Raw genomic sequence first — 17,381 nt, 5'->3', positions numbered from 1 at the left:
CTGCTGGGGCAGACCCAGACCCGATGAGTTATGGAACAGAGAAACACTTGAACTCAAGTCTGGGTCACCCAGGCCAAGAAGCGCTTAGTAGTTGTGTTATCCCAAAGACCCAACGAAGGCCAACAGATGTGGGCACTGGGCAAGGGAAGACGTCTTTGGTGCCACAGAGGGCAAAGTCTTCACTGCTGACCACTTGGGGACCCAGGTCCCATAACAGAGGATAGCCCCTGCGCTCCCACCACAGCCCACATCTTGGGTCTGTCTACTGCTAACAACCTGATGGTCCCATTTCATTTACTTTTATCATGGCGCCAGCTCTGCAGATCCAACTCTGCTCCTTGTTCCTGCTACAAGATGGGAAACCAACAACAGAAACAGAAGATTCCCATCACTTTACAGTGGGGGGAAGGGAGAAGGGAGGCCCCGCCGTGCGGGCGCCATGCTGGCCATGACTTACCATGCACTTGTTGGGCTTCTCCCCAGAGTGGACCCGCATGTGAATCAGCAGCTTATAGCGGGCGTTGAAGGGTTTGTAGCGCCGCACGCAGCCCGCCCAGAAGCAGGTGAAGTCTTCGCCCTTGCGTTGGTCAATATGGGTCTTCTCGATGTGACGTACCAGCTCCTCTTGCTGGTCATAGGCAGCATCACAGTCAATCCAGCGACACACCTGCCGCCCACCACCCAGCTCCAGCTCTTCTCCGTCGCTGGGGGGCAGAGCCTTGGGGGAGCCGGGGAGGTGGAGCCCCAGTTGCTGATGCAGGTGATAGGGGGGTGGCAGGCCCTGGTGATGAGGGGGCGGATGGGCAGGAGGATACAGCTCTGGGTTGGAGGAATAGTCATCGGCTGGCTCCTGTTTCAGGAAGCCCACCTTGTGGCTGGGGCCCCCGATGCCCCCGTGGGAGGCTTCCTGCTGGGGGATGGCCCCGCTCATAGAAAGCCGGATGCCGGCCCCCTCACCCTCTAGGTGCCGCAGGTGCTGCATCGGCAGCAGGTCATGGTCCCCTCGATCCCGCTCAGCCGGGAGTGGGACGAGGCATGCTGGTGGTGAGGGCAGGCTGCAGGGGTGGCTGGCCACGGGCCGGGGGGGCTTAGGCGCTCCATGCTGCGGTGCAGGATTGGGAGGCATGCCCACAGGGCCGGGTCGGAGGCCACTGACACAGGTCACCAAGGAGGCCTGAGGGGTTCGGATGATGGTGGTGATGTCAAGGCCCTCCATGGATAAGGGTGGAGAAGAGGAGGCTGAGGAGGAAGAGGGTGGCGGCAGGAGAGAGAAACAGCACCTCTTCATGGCACCCGCTGGGAAGCGGACTGGAGGAGGGGGTGGTGGTGGCAGCCCACCACTTCCCAAGGAGGCTGGGCCCAGAGCATGATGCTCGCTGCTCAGCAGGTAGGATGGGGAGGGGTTGGTAAAGGGGCTGCTGCTCATGAGGTCAAGGTCAGAGTGTAGCCCGGGAGGGCAGGCCTCAGCAAACCTCCGAGGAGCAGAAAGGTCGGACCCAGCCTTGTAGTTGCTCACACACTCCTGCTTGATCTGTTGAGGGGGGTGGCTTCCTCCATTCATGCAGGAAGGGTCCTGGAACCGGGGACACCTGTAACAGAGGGTCAGGAAGGGTCACTTAGAGGGAGGTCAGATCAGGGCCCCAGGCCCTAGCCCAGGAGCTGAGCGGCTCTATGTTAACAGGAACCTTAAAGGAAGGAAGGAAAGAGAGAGAGAGGGGGGGGGGAACAGAAAGAGAGAGGGGGGGAGAGAGGGAGGAGAGAGAGAGACAGAAAGAGATGGGGGACAGAGAGACAGACAGAGATGAGAGAGAGAGAGAGAGAGAGAGAGAGGAGAGAGAGAGAGAGAGAGAGAGACAAGAGAAGAGAAGAGAGACAGAGACAAAGACAGAAAGAAAGAGGAGAAACAGAGACAGAGATGGAGAGAGAGACAGATAAAGAGACAGACAGCAAGAGAGACAGAGACAGAGAAAGACAGAGAGAGCTTGGCACTGTGTTTGTGCTGAATACATGCTTGGGAGTTGCCTGTCTGTCCCCTCTCCCTCCCCGCCCCCGAGCTCACATTCGGATGGGTGTATACAGGATCTCTGTAGTGTGAACGGAAGGCAATCTCAACAGGAAAGCGCTAGCAACGCTGGGCCACTGAGGCACAAGACACAGACCAAAGACTGGGGAATGCGAAGTAGGAAACTACAGTGGAAAGAGGCTCAGATTTAGAGTCAGAGGTACTGGGTTCAAGTCCCAGCTCTGACCTGCTCCCTGTGTGACTTTGGGGAAGTCAGCCTCAGTCTCCTCCCTTGTAAAGTGAGGGATCTGGGATGACTTGACCTCTGAGGACACTCCAGATCCAGATCCAAGAAGGATGACCAGTTTTGTTTTGGCTTGTTTTGGGGGAGGGGTGTCACAAAGAGCTTCAGGTCAGATTGAGGGGAGATTGAGGGAGAGGAAGTGAAGAGAGATGGGGAGAATGTGGAGATGGGGCTGGAGAATGGGTGGGTGGGTGAAAGCACAGAGAGAAGGAGAACGCTGAGGAGCTGGAGGGAAAACAGCAAGGGGAGAGAAAAGAGAGGGGGGCAAGTGCACGAGCATGATGACCCAGGGAGGGAGGAGAAGGCGGGCAGAGAAGATGAACCCGACCCCACCAACACTGCTCTTTTGTAAAGCACAAAGCCCCTGCCGGGCTTTGGATTACAGGCCCAGAAAGCAGATCGTGTTTTTTTAATTGGTATCTCTCCTCACCCAGAGCCCTCTCTGTATCCTTGGCTCCGGCTGCCCCCTGACCCAGAGGGCCCTGGGGGAATCAAGTTCCCAGGGCTCTGAAGGCCACGAGGTCTGTGTCCCGGGAGAGCTGGGCCGCAGACAACTTTATGAGACGCCTTGGATACGTGGAAATCTGCTCCTAATTTTAAATTCTTCTTCGATTTTTCCCTGACTCAGGCATTTTAAAAATTGCAATCTTCTTTAAAAATTTTTTTAATTAAAAAGCAGTTAATTATGTAAGCTGTCACCCCAAGCAACCTGCCCCTCTTCTCTGTTTAACAGAGGGCTGCCACTTCACCTCCTGCCTGGACTACTTTCCAGCCTCCTCACTGAGGGGCTCCTCCCAGAGGCCCCTCTGCCTCTGGTCCACACTCCACCTCTGATCCGCTGGCCCGAGGAATTGCTGTCTACATCTTACACACCTATTTATGAACAAGCTGCCTCCCTTGTTAGACCGTAAGCTTCTTGAGGACAGAGACTATTTATGGTCTATGTTCCCAATCCTTGGCCCTGAGCCCTGCACAGAATAAACTCTTAACTAATGCCTGCTGATTAACTGAACACATCCCTCTGACACTAAAGTCCAACATCTTCCATAGTTCCCCACGGCCTGCAGGGTCAAGGCCGGCCTCCTCCACCTGGCATTCGAGGCCTCTATAACAGGACTTCGGTTAACATTTCCACTGTCACTGCACCACTGCTCTCTAAATTCTCCTCAGGGCAAAGTGGACGACCAACCATCCCCTTCTATCTCTGACCTTTGTTAACAGTGTTCCAGACCGGTGTAAAATTCCCCAGCTCCTCTGCCTCCAATTCTTGCTTTTTAAATAAAATTTTAAAAACTTCAGCCCTTTATGTATGTAAACTACTGCCCTGGGCAACCTGCCATGCTTCCAAGTCTAACAGCAGGGCTATCCTATCACTTTTGACAATCACAGCCAACATTTACAGGGCTTTAAAGGTTACCAAGAGCTCTGTACATATTCTTCCTGTTCCTTAAAAGCATTTAACTGAAGGTGCCAATGCTGTTATTCCCTTTTTCTAGGTCAGGAAACTGAAGTTAGGCGGCCCGCTCAGGGTCACACAACTTGCATATGGGACAGGATTCAAACTTCGTCCTTCTTGACTACAAGGCACCACTCCACCCACTGTGACAACTAGCTACCCAGCTTCCAGAAGGCCTTCCTGCCCTCCGGCACCACTCGGAAAAGAGACTTTTTCAAAGGCTTAGGGACCATTGTGTGATGACTTCAGTGAGAGAAACAGGGATGCTTTAGGCCTACAGAGCCCAGGAAGGTTCCACCCCATTTTGGCCTCTTGAGACTGAGGATTTCCACGAGGCACAGACTGGGAAGGCTCAGAACCCCAGCAGGTTCCGGCTGGGCCCAAGGTCCTTAGAGATCACCTTCAGCCCAGTCTTCCTATGTACAGAGACATAAGGCTCAGAGGGCTAAGTGGCTTGTCCATGGCCACTCAGCTACTAAGGGGCAGAGGCAGCATTCACACCTGCATGCTCTGGCTCCAGGATGGGAGCTGGATTACCCAAGACTGAACTAGCCCCTCCTGTGGCATGTCTGGGCCCCACAGAACACCCGGGCCAAGATAGAAGATGAAGACATTAAATCGGGTACTCCCAACCTCACAGGGAGCTGGACACCTACAAATGCCGTGGAAATGCCAGTCACCACTACTCCGAGGAATTACTGTTAGGATTTGCACCTTCTAGTTCCTCCTCCCAAAATGGCGAAATCATCCCTCTAGGAACCTGGGCAAAATAAACTGCAGGAGACTAGAAGCAGATGGACCCAAAGAGACCTTCAAATCCAGAGAAAGGGAAGGATTTTTCCAAAGCCTCATGGTAAATTTGGGGTAAAGCTGAGAGGCATCAGATGACCTCCCAGGTGGGAGATGGGAGAAATTCAGGTTTTCTCCTTTTTCAGGAAAACAGACTTACTCTCACCTTATTCTGGGCAAAGAGATTCTTGTCAAGTGGATCACATGTGTATGCATATGTATGTATATATGTGTATGCATATGTATATATGTGTATGTGTGTATATATGTGTGTGTAAAATCCCTACACACACTCTACTACAATGTAACATTCAGATCACATGTGCAGCAAGGGGCTGCTGATTAACTGAATGCATCCCTCTGACACTAAAGTCCAACATCTTCCATAGCTCCCCATGGCCTACAGGGTCAAGGCCAGCCTCTTCCACCTGGCATTCGAGGCCTCTATAATAGGACTTTCAATCCCCAAACTCCCAAAGAAATAAATTAGTTGCTACTTAGAAGCTGTCCCTCAGTCCCCCTCCTTAAATGACTCCTATACTTGCCAACATAAGAACATTCAAACTCTCGGGATGGGGGGGGAGCGCCATGGAGTATGGAGGCAAAGGTAAGTGGCCAAATGGGACCCAAAGACAAATGACAGATAGAGATTATATGAGAAAAGCTTAGGCTCTGAAAGATCCAGGGAGACTGCCTGAATAAACACCCAACACCTGGGCAGGTAAGCAGAGAGAAGAATGAGGAAAATGTTAAAGAGAACCCAAAACATGCCAAACAAAGATTACAGAATGAGTGAAAATGAGGCAATATTAACTGAAGAGATCATGGAGAAATAGCAAGAAAGTCCAGAATGCTTTAGAAGAGAAATAAAACTCTTAGAAGAATTGGGGAATGAATTTAGGTGAGACATTAGAGGTTTCAACTTGGAATTCTGAAAAAGAGTGCAGGGCATAAAAAGTTGAATATATGATGGAGAGTCTTCAAAGAAACAGTGAGAGAGCTGTGAGAGGGAGAAGAAAGAATTTAGAACACAAAAGAGCAGAGGAAAATTTAACAGAAAAGAAGCAAAAGGCAACAATGTTACAAGTGAATTTTAAAGAAGCCAAAGCAAAGGCCTTTGAAGATAGGATGTGCAGAGATAACCTGGGAATCTAAAAAAAGATTTCCTAGAAAAATATCACAATTTTTAAAAAAATGAATTCTATAAGGCAGGAAATAAAAGAAAATTTTCCAAAACTTCTGAATGTGGATGACAACGAAGTACTGATCAAGAGAATACACAAATTGCCTTCTTGTGCATGCAAACCCTTTCTCCTTCTGTCTGCCATTGCTTCTCTCAGTGCCACATGGTAAATGAACAGAAGTGAACTGAAAAAAGACACCTCGACTTCACCACACCTACTGCGAACTCTTCCGGGGCTTCATCACAAAAGTCTAAGGACCTTAGTCCTATATTTCATTCTCTGTCAAATGAGGGAGCTGGACCAAATGACCTTTCAAATCTCTTCCAGCTCCAATATTCTCTGATTCCCTGTACCAGTGGCAGTGATTAGACTATCTTGGGCTGAAATGAAAGCACCAGAAACACTTCTGGAGAATGTGGTTCGGAAGAGGAGAGTCCTGGGGCTGGGATCAGAACACCTGGGTTCAAAGATTCTGACTCTGGATCCCACCTCAGCCACTCACAAAACTGTGGGACCTTAGGCAAGCCTCTTCCCTCTCTGGGCCTCAGTTTCCTCCCCTGTAAAAAGCAGGAGAAGCCACTAGATAATTTCTAACGGCCCTTCCAGCCTTCACATTTTATTTTCTAACAGTCTGCAAGCAGCTGTCCTTTCTGGCTTTCACATCCGACGATTCTATTTTTGCTTCAAAGACCTCCATGGGTGGAGATTTTGCCACGTCTTGCTGACTCCTTCTTGCTAGCCCATCTAGGTGTCCCCACCCCCTCCAACACACATCCCCAAAACAAAAAATCAAAAACAAAAGTACTCGGTGCTCTAGTCCACCGCATAAAGAGAACAAAGGCACACTAGCCTTACCACAAAAATGAAGACGTCAGATTAGGCTAGATTGCAGAGCATGGGGGAAAGTAAAGTCTAACAAGGAGAGATGGGAGACCGGCTTTAAAAGCCAAACTTCCATTTAATCCTAGAGGCAATAGGGAGCCCCTGGAGTCGATTGAGTGAGTGAATCAATCTTTTTGGCAGCAAGTACAGCCTGGGCTGGAGTGGGGAGGGATGTGACAGGAAGACATCAGGAGGCTGCTGCAATAATCCAGGTGAGGGGCGATGAGGTAGCTTTCCAGCTTGAATGTAAAAAGCTACAGAGGCAGGAGGGTCAGGGTTTGGCACATAATTGGTATGTGGGGGTAAGGGAGAGTGAGGAGTAGGGGGAATGTCAAGATCACCCCCATTAGACACTAGAAGGACAGTGGTGCATCAGATAGATACTGAGTAGTCTAAACTGGGGAGAAGAGATCAGCGGCTATGAGAATGAGCCCAATTTGGGGCACAGTAAGTTTGAGACATCTCCAAGAAATCCAATTTCAAATATCCAATTGGCAACTGGCAAAATGGGACCAAAGCTCAAGGAGAGATGGGGCTGGAAAAAGAGATTTGAGGGGCATCTGCATAGAAACGATCATTGAACCTATGGACACTGACCAGCTCACCAAAAGGAAGACAGCCCAGACAGAACTCTGGGGAACCCCCAGCAAAGACGCCAAGGGGTCTGGTCTGGTCCGACAAGTTGATGGTGAACCAGAAGACAGCAGGGTCAGGAAAACCCACAGAGGAGAGAGGACCTGGGAGGAGAGGGTGGCCAACAGTGTCAAAGGCCACAGAGAGGTCAAGAAGGATGAGAACTGAGAAAAGGCCACTGGATTTGGCAGCCAAGGGATCACCAGTAACTTCGGAGAGAGCAGTCTGAGTTAAATGGTAGAGGCTGGAAGCCAGGCTACAGAGTCAAGTACTGGGTGCAAGGAAAGGGTGGAGGCAGTGAAGAGAGATGTAGGATGAGACCTTGGGGTGGGAGAGGGAGGAAGGCTGTTTAAGGATCATGAAGACTGGGCATGTTTGAAGGAGCTAAGGATTTGAAGGAGTCAGGATTTGAAGAAGAAAGAGCATTAAAAAAGCAATCTGCTGAGGGGAGATGAGGAGGGGGAGGGTGCGCCCTTGTTCAACTATCGGGAATACCTGATGTTGGAAGGGACTTAGAACAGGGAATCTCAGATCTGGGAGAACAGAGAATGTCAGGGATGGGAGGAGGACAGCCTTTTGACTCCACCAGCCAGGACTCTGTTCCCTTCCCCATGAAGAAGGAGCCTTCAGCTGGTGGGAGAGACTGGCTATCCCGGGATAGCTCTGGCCCAGGCAGCCAAATTTCCTCAAGCTCCTACTCCACTGACCATTGGGCAATGCTGTCTGATAATCTTCCCCCACGAAAGCTCAGCTCCCCAATGGCAACAGAAACTGGGCAGACACGAAGTCCATGGGCTCCTTGTAAAATGAGAACCAGCCCTGTTTCCATGATGAGCTCCCAAGGACCGCATTTTCCCTTCTTCACTGGGGCTATGGAAATTTGGGAGTGAATGCTCCCAGATGAGAGCTCTGGATATTTAAAAGGTCTGAGATAAAGTGTCTAACTTTATAGGGCTCCAAAGACATCCACAAAATTACAATGACCAAGCTCAGATGATGAAGAAATGAGAAAACGCCCTCCCTCCCATCTTTGCAGAGGTGGGGTAATATGAGTGTGTAACACTGCATACACCACTCAAATCAACTGAGAAGTCACTTGATTGTCCTTGGCCTTCCCTGATCCCCTCAGCTAGCACTGCCCTTCTTCCTAGACTGCCTTAAGGTGCTTTCTTAATGAAGATGTATTACATTAAATTAATTAAAGATGTAGCCATCTTCAGTGGGTACAGACTGTCTTTCCTGATAAGCTCCTTGAAGGCAAGGGCTATTTCCTTTCTGTCTATACCTGGCACAGTGCCTAGAACAAGGTGCTTAATAAATTACTATCTACTGACTGAGTTCTAGACTGGATTCAAATACTCCTGAAGTTCTGTGTTCTCAGCAATGTGGGCATTCTCTCCTCTGATGAAGATCACAAGCCTTCCACATCCTCCTATAACGTGTGACTCTCACTCATGCCCTCCCCAATAACAAAGAAGATAAATGTCCTGTTCCCCGAGTCTTCTCTGATCTTCATTCAACTCGTCTGGTTCCTCCTACTGATCTTTGTTGGTACCACCTTCACTGTCTTGGTGGCCCTCATCAGGATCCCCACCAGCTTACCAATGTCCTCGCTAAAATAGCGGTGCCCCAACCTCATCCTCACTGTCTTGGTGGCCCTCATCTGGACCCCTGCCAGCTTGACAATATCCTTGCTAAAATGGCAGTCCCCTAACCTCATCCTCACTGTCTTGGTGGCCCTCATCAGGATCCCCACCAGCTTACCAATGTCCCTGCTAAAATGGTAGTCCCCCAACCTCATCCTCACTGTCTTGGTGGCCCTCATCTGGATCTCTGCCAGCTTACCAATGTCCTTGCTAAAATGGCGGTGACCCAACCTGAAATTCACACCCTGATGTAGTCTGACCAAGGCAAAACCCAAAGGGATGAACACCCTCATCATTCTGAACAGGCCCCTCCCAAGGCCACCCCAGATCACACTAGCCACATCATATACAGCTCATTTCCACCAAGCTCTGCAGTCAAATGCCCAGATCTTCAGTCCATGGGGAAAAGGTTTCACTATCACCCCATCTTGGACACACAAGGTTGATTTTTTTTTTACTCTCAAGTGTAAGACTGTGAACTAATCTCTGCTCAATTTCCCCTCATCTGCTTTAATTCCTGGGTTAGCCAGTGTGTCCGCTGTTTCTCCCAGCTACAGGCCACCTGAAAATTCAACGATCGTGCCATTACTTTATCCAAGTCACTGATTAAAATGTTAATCATTCTGGGGCCTGTCACATAACCTATCGATGCCCCATTAACTCCTGAAGTCTATTGATTATCTGCCCTGGGAGCCGGAGTTTTGTCCTTGGGAGCTCCGCACCTGAATGAAATAGTAGATTCAAACCAAAAAGAAGAGAAGACTAAGCTTCTCCCAAAGAGAGCTCTCTCAATAGAATCCACTTCTTCAAAGACCCATCCCTCCCAGCACCTCAGAGCCAGCAGGTGCTGGGGTAAGAAGAGATAAAAGGAAGAAGGTCCATGTAGAGCCATCAGAGCTGAGCTGCCCTTCTCCAGGGTTTTTTTTTTCACAGTCAGGAGTCAGGCTGGTTCATCCATGGGGACGAGAAGGTTTCGAACAGCTCCAAATTTAGCCCTCTAAATTCTGAGGCAGCCTGCAGGTGGTCCATAAGACCAAGGGGATCCAGGGTCTCTGAACAGCTGGACACCTATGTGTACAGGTCTGAGCTCCTCTACCGGCCTTGTGTGTTGGGCCAGCCTGTGAGCTGCCTGAGGCCTTAGGCACGGAACAGTCCAAAAGGCTGGTGATGATTTTATCACAAGTTAGTGATGGCATCTTCTGAGCCCTGCCTGGATCAGAGGTGGGGGGACCCTTGTTGATAGAGGCTGGGGAACCCTGGCAGAGAATACCAGAGTTTCCTCCCTGGCTGGGGTACCCTCATTCCCTCACCAGTCTATCTTGTCTACTGGACAGAGGTAATCCCAAAGGTCTGTCGTTTTTTTCCTAAGGGGTATATCTAACCATGTTACACTTTATTCAGTAAACTTCAATGGTCCCCTTGTGCCCTAAGATCAAATATAAACTCATCTGTTCATCATCTGAAGCCCATCTGGGCCATCCCCTTCTCCCTGCAAGTGAGGGGGCTCAGGCTCCAATACTGAGTGAGAAGCAGGCTCTTGCTGGGGAGGGGGGGCGATGGGGGGCCAACCCTGCTGTCTGTCCAAGGCCCTTGGCACAGGGGGAGCGTTTGCCTCTTCTGCCTTCCCTCCACCCAACCAACTAGCCTGGTTTCCGGCTCTTGGGAGGAGCTCCTCAGACTTCTGATCAATAATTCTCCTGGGCTGTGTAAAATGTTCCGACCAACAAGTGATTCAGGGTCTGGAAAAAAATGACTGAGGAGCACTGGGTCCAAAACACATGAACTTTGGGGGTAAATGACACACCCTTTAACCCTGGACACATGGAACAAAATACGACTGTGTCAGGAATCACAGAATCAGGGATCTCTGAGCCAAAAGAGGCCTCAAGGACATCTCAACTAACCCAAGCGTGAAGCCCCCAAAACACCCTTAATCAGTAAGTGATTATTCAGCCCTGGTCTGAACACATCCAGGACTGGGGAGCTCACAACTCTGAAATTCCTTTATCTAATCATAATCTTTTATCTTTCCATCCCTCCCCATCCTTTATTCTGAAAGCTTGTCTTCATCCCCACTGTGATCTCTGCTCCTTCCCTCCTTCCATACTATCTATCCAAGATCATTACTCCCACTCTGGTTAGAGCCCTTCCCCCGCCCCTCCCCATCTCAACCCTTTGCTAGTCTACACTGTCCCTGACTCCTCAATGCCTTGTTCCCTTGTCTGCTTGCTGATCATCCAAACCTGACTAAACCCCAGCCTCTCCCTCCTTCCTTCCTACCCGTATATTGCTGAATCCTACGCATATGTTACTGAATGGAGCTGGAGGAATGCACAAATCTGTGCTGGCCTGGGGTCCATTACAAATTGATAAGGTAAATCTCAACGCTGCAAGGCTGTCCTTCTCCTCCTCCCTAACTGATTCACTTCAGTTGGTTTTCAGTCGTGACCCCATCCAATTCAAGGGCGAGTCAAGACCTCACTCTCATGATATCATTGGTCCTCACTGCCCTGCTCACCACAGTGACTATTCTCTTTCCTCCCCAGCTGTCCACCCCCACACTGAGCTGAAGACCTCACCTCACAACACACTGACAAGAACGAAGCAATTGGCTGAGGGCTCCCTCTTCTCCTTCTCCTCAGCTCACATCACTGAGACATTCCCCTCCTTCGCTCCCATGCCTGCTGAAGAGGAGGCGGCCCTTCTCCTCACACTCCTGACCCCATTCCATCCCACCTCCTCCAGCACACTGCCCCCTCTCTCACTGACCTCTCCCAGTCTTGTCTATTTCTCTACGGCCGACAAACACGGCCACGTCTCCCCCATCTTCAAAGTATCCTCACGAGACCCTGCCATCCCTGCTACCTGGCATCTGAGATCTTCCCTTCTCAACTAAAGTCCTTCAGAAGCTATCCACCACTCACTTCCTACTTTCTCTCCTCCCACGCTCTTCTAAACCCAAAACACTCCAGCAAAACTCTCCAACCAAAGTTGCCAACGATCTTAGTCACCAAAACCACTGGCCTTTTTTACTCAATCCTCATTCTTCTTCTTTTCTTTTGGGGCGGGGAAGGCAATCAGAGTTACGTGACGTGCCCAGGGTCACACAGCTTGTGAGTATCCTCATCCCTCTTGACCTCTCCAGACACTGTGACATTGTCAATCACTCTAGGACGCTCTCTTCTCTCTTGAATCCTGTCCAACCACTCCCTTCTCCCTCCTCTTCTTCCAGGCTGGCTGGTCCTTCTCAGTCTCCTCGGCCAGATCTCCATTCAGATCATATCCCTTCATTGAGGTGTCCCTTAAGGCTTTGTCCTGGGCCTTCTTTTCTCTTTATACCACCTCGCTTGTTATAAAGTGGCAGCATCGGTTTCCAGGGTTCAGTTATTATCTCTGGGTAAATGATCCCCAGATCTTTCTATCGAGCCCTAACTTTTGGCCTGAACTACCTCCCCACATCTCCAACTGCCTCTTGGACATCTTGAACCGGATGTCTCACTGGCCCCTCCATCTTGAAATGCCTCAAACAGAATGTATTATCTTTCTCTTCCTCTTCCTTCCACTCCCCCCTCCACTCCCCCCGCCCACATATACACAAAATTCACCCTTTTTCTAGTTGGGCAATAGACATTTATTAAGCTCCTACTATGTGCCAGACGTTGCTAAGCACCAGAAATACAAAGAAAAGCAAAAGACAGCCCCTGCTCTCAAGGAGCTCCCAGTATAAGGGGGAGAGAGCACACAATAACAAAAGCTATATACAGGATAAACTGGAAATGATCGGCAGAGGGAAGGCACTACCATTAAGGGGGAGGCAGGAAAGGTGGGACTGTAGCTGGGACCGGAAGGAAGCCAGGAGGTGGAGATGAGGAGGGAGGGCATTCCTGGTGTGGGGAAGAGCCAGGGAAAATGCCCAGAGCTGACAGATGGAGGGTATTGTGTGACAAACAGCCAGGAGGCCAGGGCCACTAGCTCCCAGAATCCATGTGAGGGGTAAGGTCAAAGACTTTGTAAGACTTGAAAGATTTAGAGGGGGGAGGATATAGGCTAGCAGTGGGTAACTTGCAATGTGGCCTCGAGGCCTCAGAATTCAGTGAAAGGGCCACACTTGAGGACCTGGAGGGCCACATGTGGCCTTGAGGACCCAGGACTCAGTCAAAGGGCCACACTTGTAGACCTACGGGGCTACATGTGGCCTCGAGGCCGCAGGTTCCCCACCCCTGAAATAGGCAATGAAGGGCTTAAAAACCCAAAGCGAGGATTTTGTATTTGACCCTGCAGGTGGGCGGTGGGGTTCAGGTGACACGATCAGACCAGGACATTAGGAAAATCCCTTTTGTGGCCGAGTGGAGGAAGGACTGGAGAGGGGAGAGACTGAGGCAGATGGACCCACCAGCAGCTACTGCTATAGTGAGGCAATGAGGGCCTACACCAGAGTGGGAGCAGTGACCAGGAAGAGAAGGGGGCATATTTCAGAGATGCCGAAAAGGTGAAATGGACAGGCCTTGGCAATGTGTGGTCATGCAGGGTAAGGGAAACAGACAGATGCAGGCCTTGTGGGCTTCAAGCCTGAGGACCTGGCAGGGCGGTAATGCCCTCTGCAGAAATGGGGAAGTCTGGAAAGGCAGATCATAACAGGACAAGCTGAGGGGAAAGACAATGAGTCCAGGTGGAGGTGGGAGACTGGCAGTCAGCAGAGAGATCAGGCTAGATGAGGCAGGCCAATCAGCAGACTATCACAACAGTCCAGGCATGAGTCACAGCACCTCAGACTCCTCGAGCTGGAAGGCATCCTGTCCAACCAACAGCTGGGACCTGAATTGCTTCCACAACATCTCAAATAAAAATTCATTTAGCCTCTACTTGAAGATTTTCAGTGATGGGGAACTTACTACTCCCTTGAGATATCCCCTTCAACTACTAGGTAGTTGGGACCCCGTCATATCACAGGAGAGGAAACTGAGTCTCAGTCTGATGCCCAGACCAGGGCTCTGTTTACACTATCCTGGCACTCCAGGGCAGAAGGTAGCAAGGGAGGCTTAATCGGGGATGGAGCAAAGAAGGGGCAAAGGGGACATAACGAGGGATTCTAAAAACTTGGGGACCATGAATTTGTCATTTTGACATCTTGATGGCTGTATGTTTATTTAATTAGCTACGATGCATTTTATTTTATGCATTTAAAACATCAATAGTGAGCACTTCAAGGTCTAAACACACCTCGTGTGATCCTCATCACACCCTCTCCCCAGTTTCCGAGATCCCTCTGGAGACAATCCCATGGCCAGAGGAAGCCAAAGCCCTGGCTTCAGGCCAGGGCACCTGCTGCTTCTCACAGCCCATTCCCAGCAGGGGCAGTCAGTACCTGTTGTCTGAGTGAGTCAGGTTGGCCTGCCCGACGTGGAGGCGTCGTTCACAGGGCATTGGGTGGTCGCGGGGCCCAGGGTTGGCCGCATGGATGAAGAGACTCTGCCGGCAGACGGGGACCGTGCTGTCTGTCATCTCTATGCCCAGCAGGCTCTTCTTCTCCGGGGTCAGGTGACAGTGGCCGTAGCCACCATTCACTAGCAGAAAGAGAGAAAGGGGAGAGAGATGTTTGAGTGGCCACAGGGGGCCCTCGGGAACAAGATGGGGGAGCAGAGGGCCAAAGAGAGGGCCCATGGAGGAGGTTCTGAAGGGCTGTCCACCTAGAACCACGGGCCTTCATGACAGCACTCCGCAGATACTAGGAGGAGAAAATGAGAACGTGGGAAAATGACTCTGAAAAATATAAAATCCTCTAGAAAGCAGTGGTCATAAGAAGCAATAGTAATAAGCCTTCACCAGGCAAGGTTGGCATGTGTCCTTGCCCCCAATCTAGGGCTCTACATCCATACAGTCTTTGGTCCAAGGTGTTTTCTAGTTCTGCTGGTTATAAGATTTCAGGGCTATAACATCCTATTTTCCAAGATCCCTCCCAATTATGAAATTCTATGTTATATTTGTCCTCAAGATCTGTTGGCTCTGACATTCTATGTTTTAAAGTCTTTTTAGCTCTGACATTCTCTGTACTAAGGCTCCTCCCAGCCCTGACATCCCCTGTTCTAAGCTCCCTCCCAGCTCTGACATCCCCTGTTCTAAGCTCCCTCCCAGCTCTGACATTCTCTGTTCTAAGGCTCCTCCCAGCTCTGACATCCCCTGTTCTAAACTCCCTCCCAGCTCTGACATTCTCTGTACTAAGGCTCCTCCCATCCCTGACATCCCCTGTTCTAAGCTTCCTCCTAGCTCTGACATCCCCTGTTCTAAGCTCCCTCCCAGCTCTGACATTCTCTGTACTAAGGCTCCTCCCATCCCTGACATCCCCTGTTCTAAGCTCCCTCCCAGCTCTGATATCCTCTGTTCTAAGCTTCCTCCCAGCCCTGACATCCCCTGTTCTAAGCTCCCTCCCAGCTCTGACATCCTCTGTTCTAAGCTTCCTCCCAGCCCTGACATCCCCTGTTCTAAGCTCCCTCCCAGCCCTGACATCCCCTGTTCTAAGCTCCCTCCCAGCACTGACATCCCCTGTACTAAGGCTCCTCCCAGCTCTGACATCCGCTGTTCTAAGTTCCCTCCCAGCTCTGACATCCTCTGTACTAAGGCTCCTCCCATCCCTGACATCCCCTGTTCTAAGTTCCCTCCCAGCTCTGACATCCTCTGTACTAAGGCTCCTCCCATCCCTGACATCCCCTGTTCTAAGCTCCCTCCCAGCTCTGACATCCCCTGATCTAAGCCTCTTCCCAGCTCTGATATCCCCTGTTCTAAGCTCCCTCCCAGCTCTGACATTCTCTATTCCAAACCTCTTCGCAGCTCTGACATCCCCTGTTCTAAGCTCCCTCCCAGCCCTGACATCTCCTGTCCTAAGGCCCCTCCCAGTTCTGATATCCCCTGTTCTAAGCTCCCTCCCAGCTCTGACATTCCCTGTCCTAAGGCCCCTCCCAGCCCTGTGGTTCCCTTCACTGGCCTCTTTGATGGCCTTCTCTAACCCAACTGGCCACATTCAGCAGTTCTGGGGGGCTTAACATAGCTTCCGACAAACATTCCAGGATCACAGGTGCCTCCGCCCATTTTTTCTGAGTAGATTTTAAAAGCTCAATTTCACATAGCAAACCCCAGGCCCGAGGATTCAGGAACAAGAGGATTACTCAATAATTAGCCTGAATAATACTGTACTCTCTACTGCGCTTTTCATTAGATTCTAAGCTTCTTGAGGGCAGGGACTGTCTTTTTTGCCTCTATATTTGTATCCCCAGTTCTTAGCACAGTGCCTGGCATACAGTAGGACTGTAATAAATATGATTGATTATTAACTGACTGACTTTCCACCCCAAGGATTCTAGTCCCCCTGTAATATCTAACTTTGCTTGGCCAAGGAGATTGCTCAGGCTCTGTGGGGATGGGCAAAGCCACAGGAGCAGCAGTATGGATCCCTGAAGGTTTGCACTGAATAGGAGAATGCTCCAGGACCATGCTGGAGTTCCCATCAGAACCTGTGATCTGTGTCCCTGAACAACAAAGGAGTGAGACCACAGATCTGAGACCCTGGGTGGAAAAGGAGAGAGATCGGAGAAGGTCAGAGATGATTCAGCTCCAAGCTGCCCCCGGACCACCGGGCATGGCAGCCCAAAGTCTGTGCCTCTGAACAGCAGCTGACAATGGCAGATCTGAGTTCCTGGGGGGCAGGGGGCAGATGACACCAACATGAGTCAGGGGACGGCAGACAGTGGATGACACACAGCTAAGCCTTGAAAATCACGAGAAGGTAACCGAGATCTGAGTCAGCAGACCCCACCATTTCCTCAGGCTGTTGTTCTATACCCCCCAGGCTCTGCATCGTCATCAGCTGCTCAGAGGCCTAGACTTTTGTCCACTATCCCCTGTGGTTGGGGACAGCTACCTGCGTCATGCACCCTCTTCCATCCAGGGCCTCAGAATGGTGCCATCTGCTCATCAGCCTCCCTCAGTCTCCAAACCTTTGTATTCCCCCCTCCAACGTCAATGCTCCACTTAACCACTGTCTCCCAAGTTAGCCACGACCTCTCCACCATCTACTCTGCATCTTCAAGATTCATGGCCCCCCTGGAGCTCCCTCCTTCCTTTCCTGGCACCCAGGGCTCCCCTCCTACCTACCTGACTGCTCCTTTGCTAAATCACCCTCCATCTCATCTTCTTCAACCATGAGACATCTTCTCAATTACGCTCTCCCTTGGAGATTTCATCAGTTCCCAGGGGTCTAATGATCATCTCTCTGCAAATGATTTCTATTTGCAGCCTCAATCTGTTCCATATCACCAACTGCCTATGGGGCATTTCAATCAGGCGTCTCAGAGACATCTTGGACTGAGTGTGTCCAAAAACTCGTCTTTTCCCCAAGACCCTCTCCTCTTTCCAACTCCCCATTTTCTGTTGAGGTAGCCCATAATATTCAATTCCCTTCTTCCCCTCAACTCCCACATCCAATCAGCTGCCA

The 17,381-nt window shown here is 50.6% G+C and overlaps 1 protein-coding gene across 1 annotated transcript in view; it reads right to left on the bottom strand.

Annotated features, from left to right (window-relative positions):
* Nucleotides 1–17,090, bottom strand: part of GLIS1 (GLIS family zinc finger 1) — a 135,014-nt gene extending 117,924 nt beyond the window's left edge. The window contains exons 1-7 of the mRNA XM_036755442.1: nucleotides 17,042–17,090; nucleotides 16,231–16,416; nucleotides 14,262–14,460; nucleotides 8,853–9,151; nucleotides 7,215–7,354; nucleotides 2,060–2,139; nucleotides 458–1,589 (exon numbers count right to left, since the gene is read on the bottom strand). Coding sequence (XP_036611337.1) covers nucleotides 458–1,589; nucleotides 2,060–2,139; nucleotides 7,215–7,354; nucleotides 8,853–9,151; nucleotides 14,262–14,460; nucleotides 16,231–16,416; nucleotides 17,042–17,090 — 2,085 coding nt within the window. The remainder of the gene's footprint in view (nucleotides 1–457; nucleotides 1,590–2,059; nucleotides 2,140–7,214; nucleotides 7,355–8,852; nucleotides 9,152–14,261; nucleotides 14,461–16,230; nucleotides 16,417–17,041) is intronic.
* Between the last annotated feature and the right edge of the window lie 291 nt (nucleotides 17,091–17,381).

This window comes from Trichosurus vulpecula, chromosome 4, assembly GCF_011100635.1.
Source record: "Trichosurus vulpecula isolate mTriVul1 chromosome 4, mTriVul1.pri, whole genome shotgun sequence".
NCBI classification, from domain to species: Eukaryota; Metazoa; Chordata; class Mammalia; order Diprotodontia; family Phalangeridae; genus Trichosurus; species Trichosurus vulpecula.
Note: the sequence above shows the minus strand (reverse complement) of the source record. Positions and strands in the feature narration are given on the sequence as shown.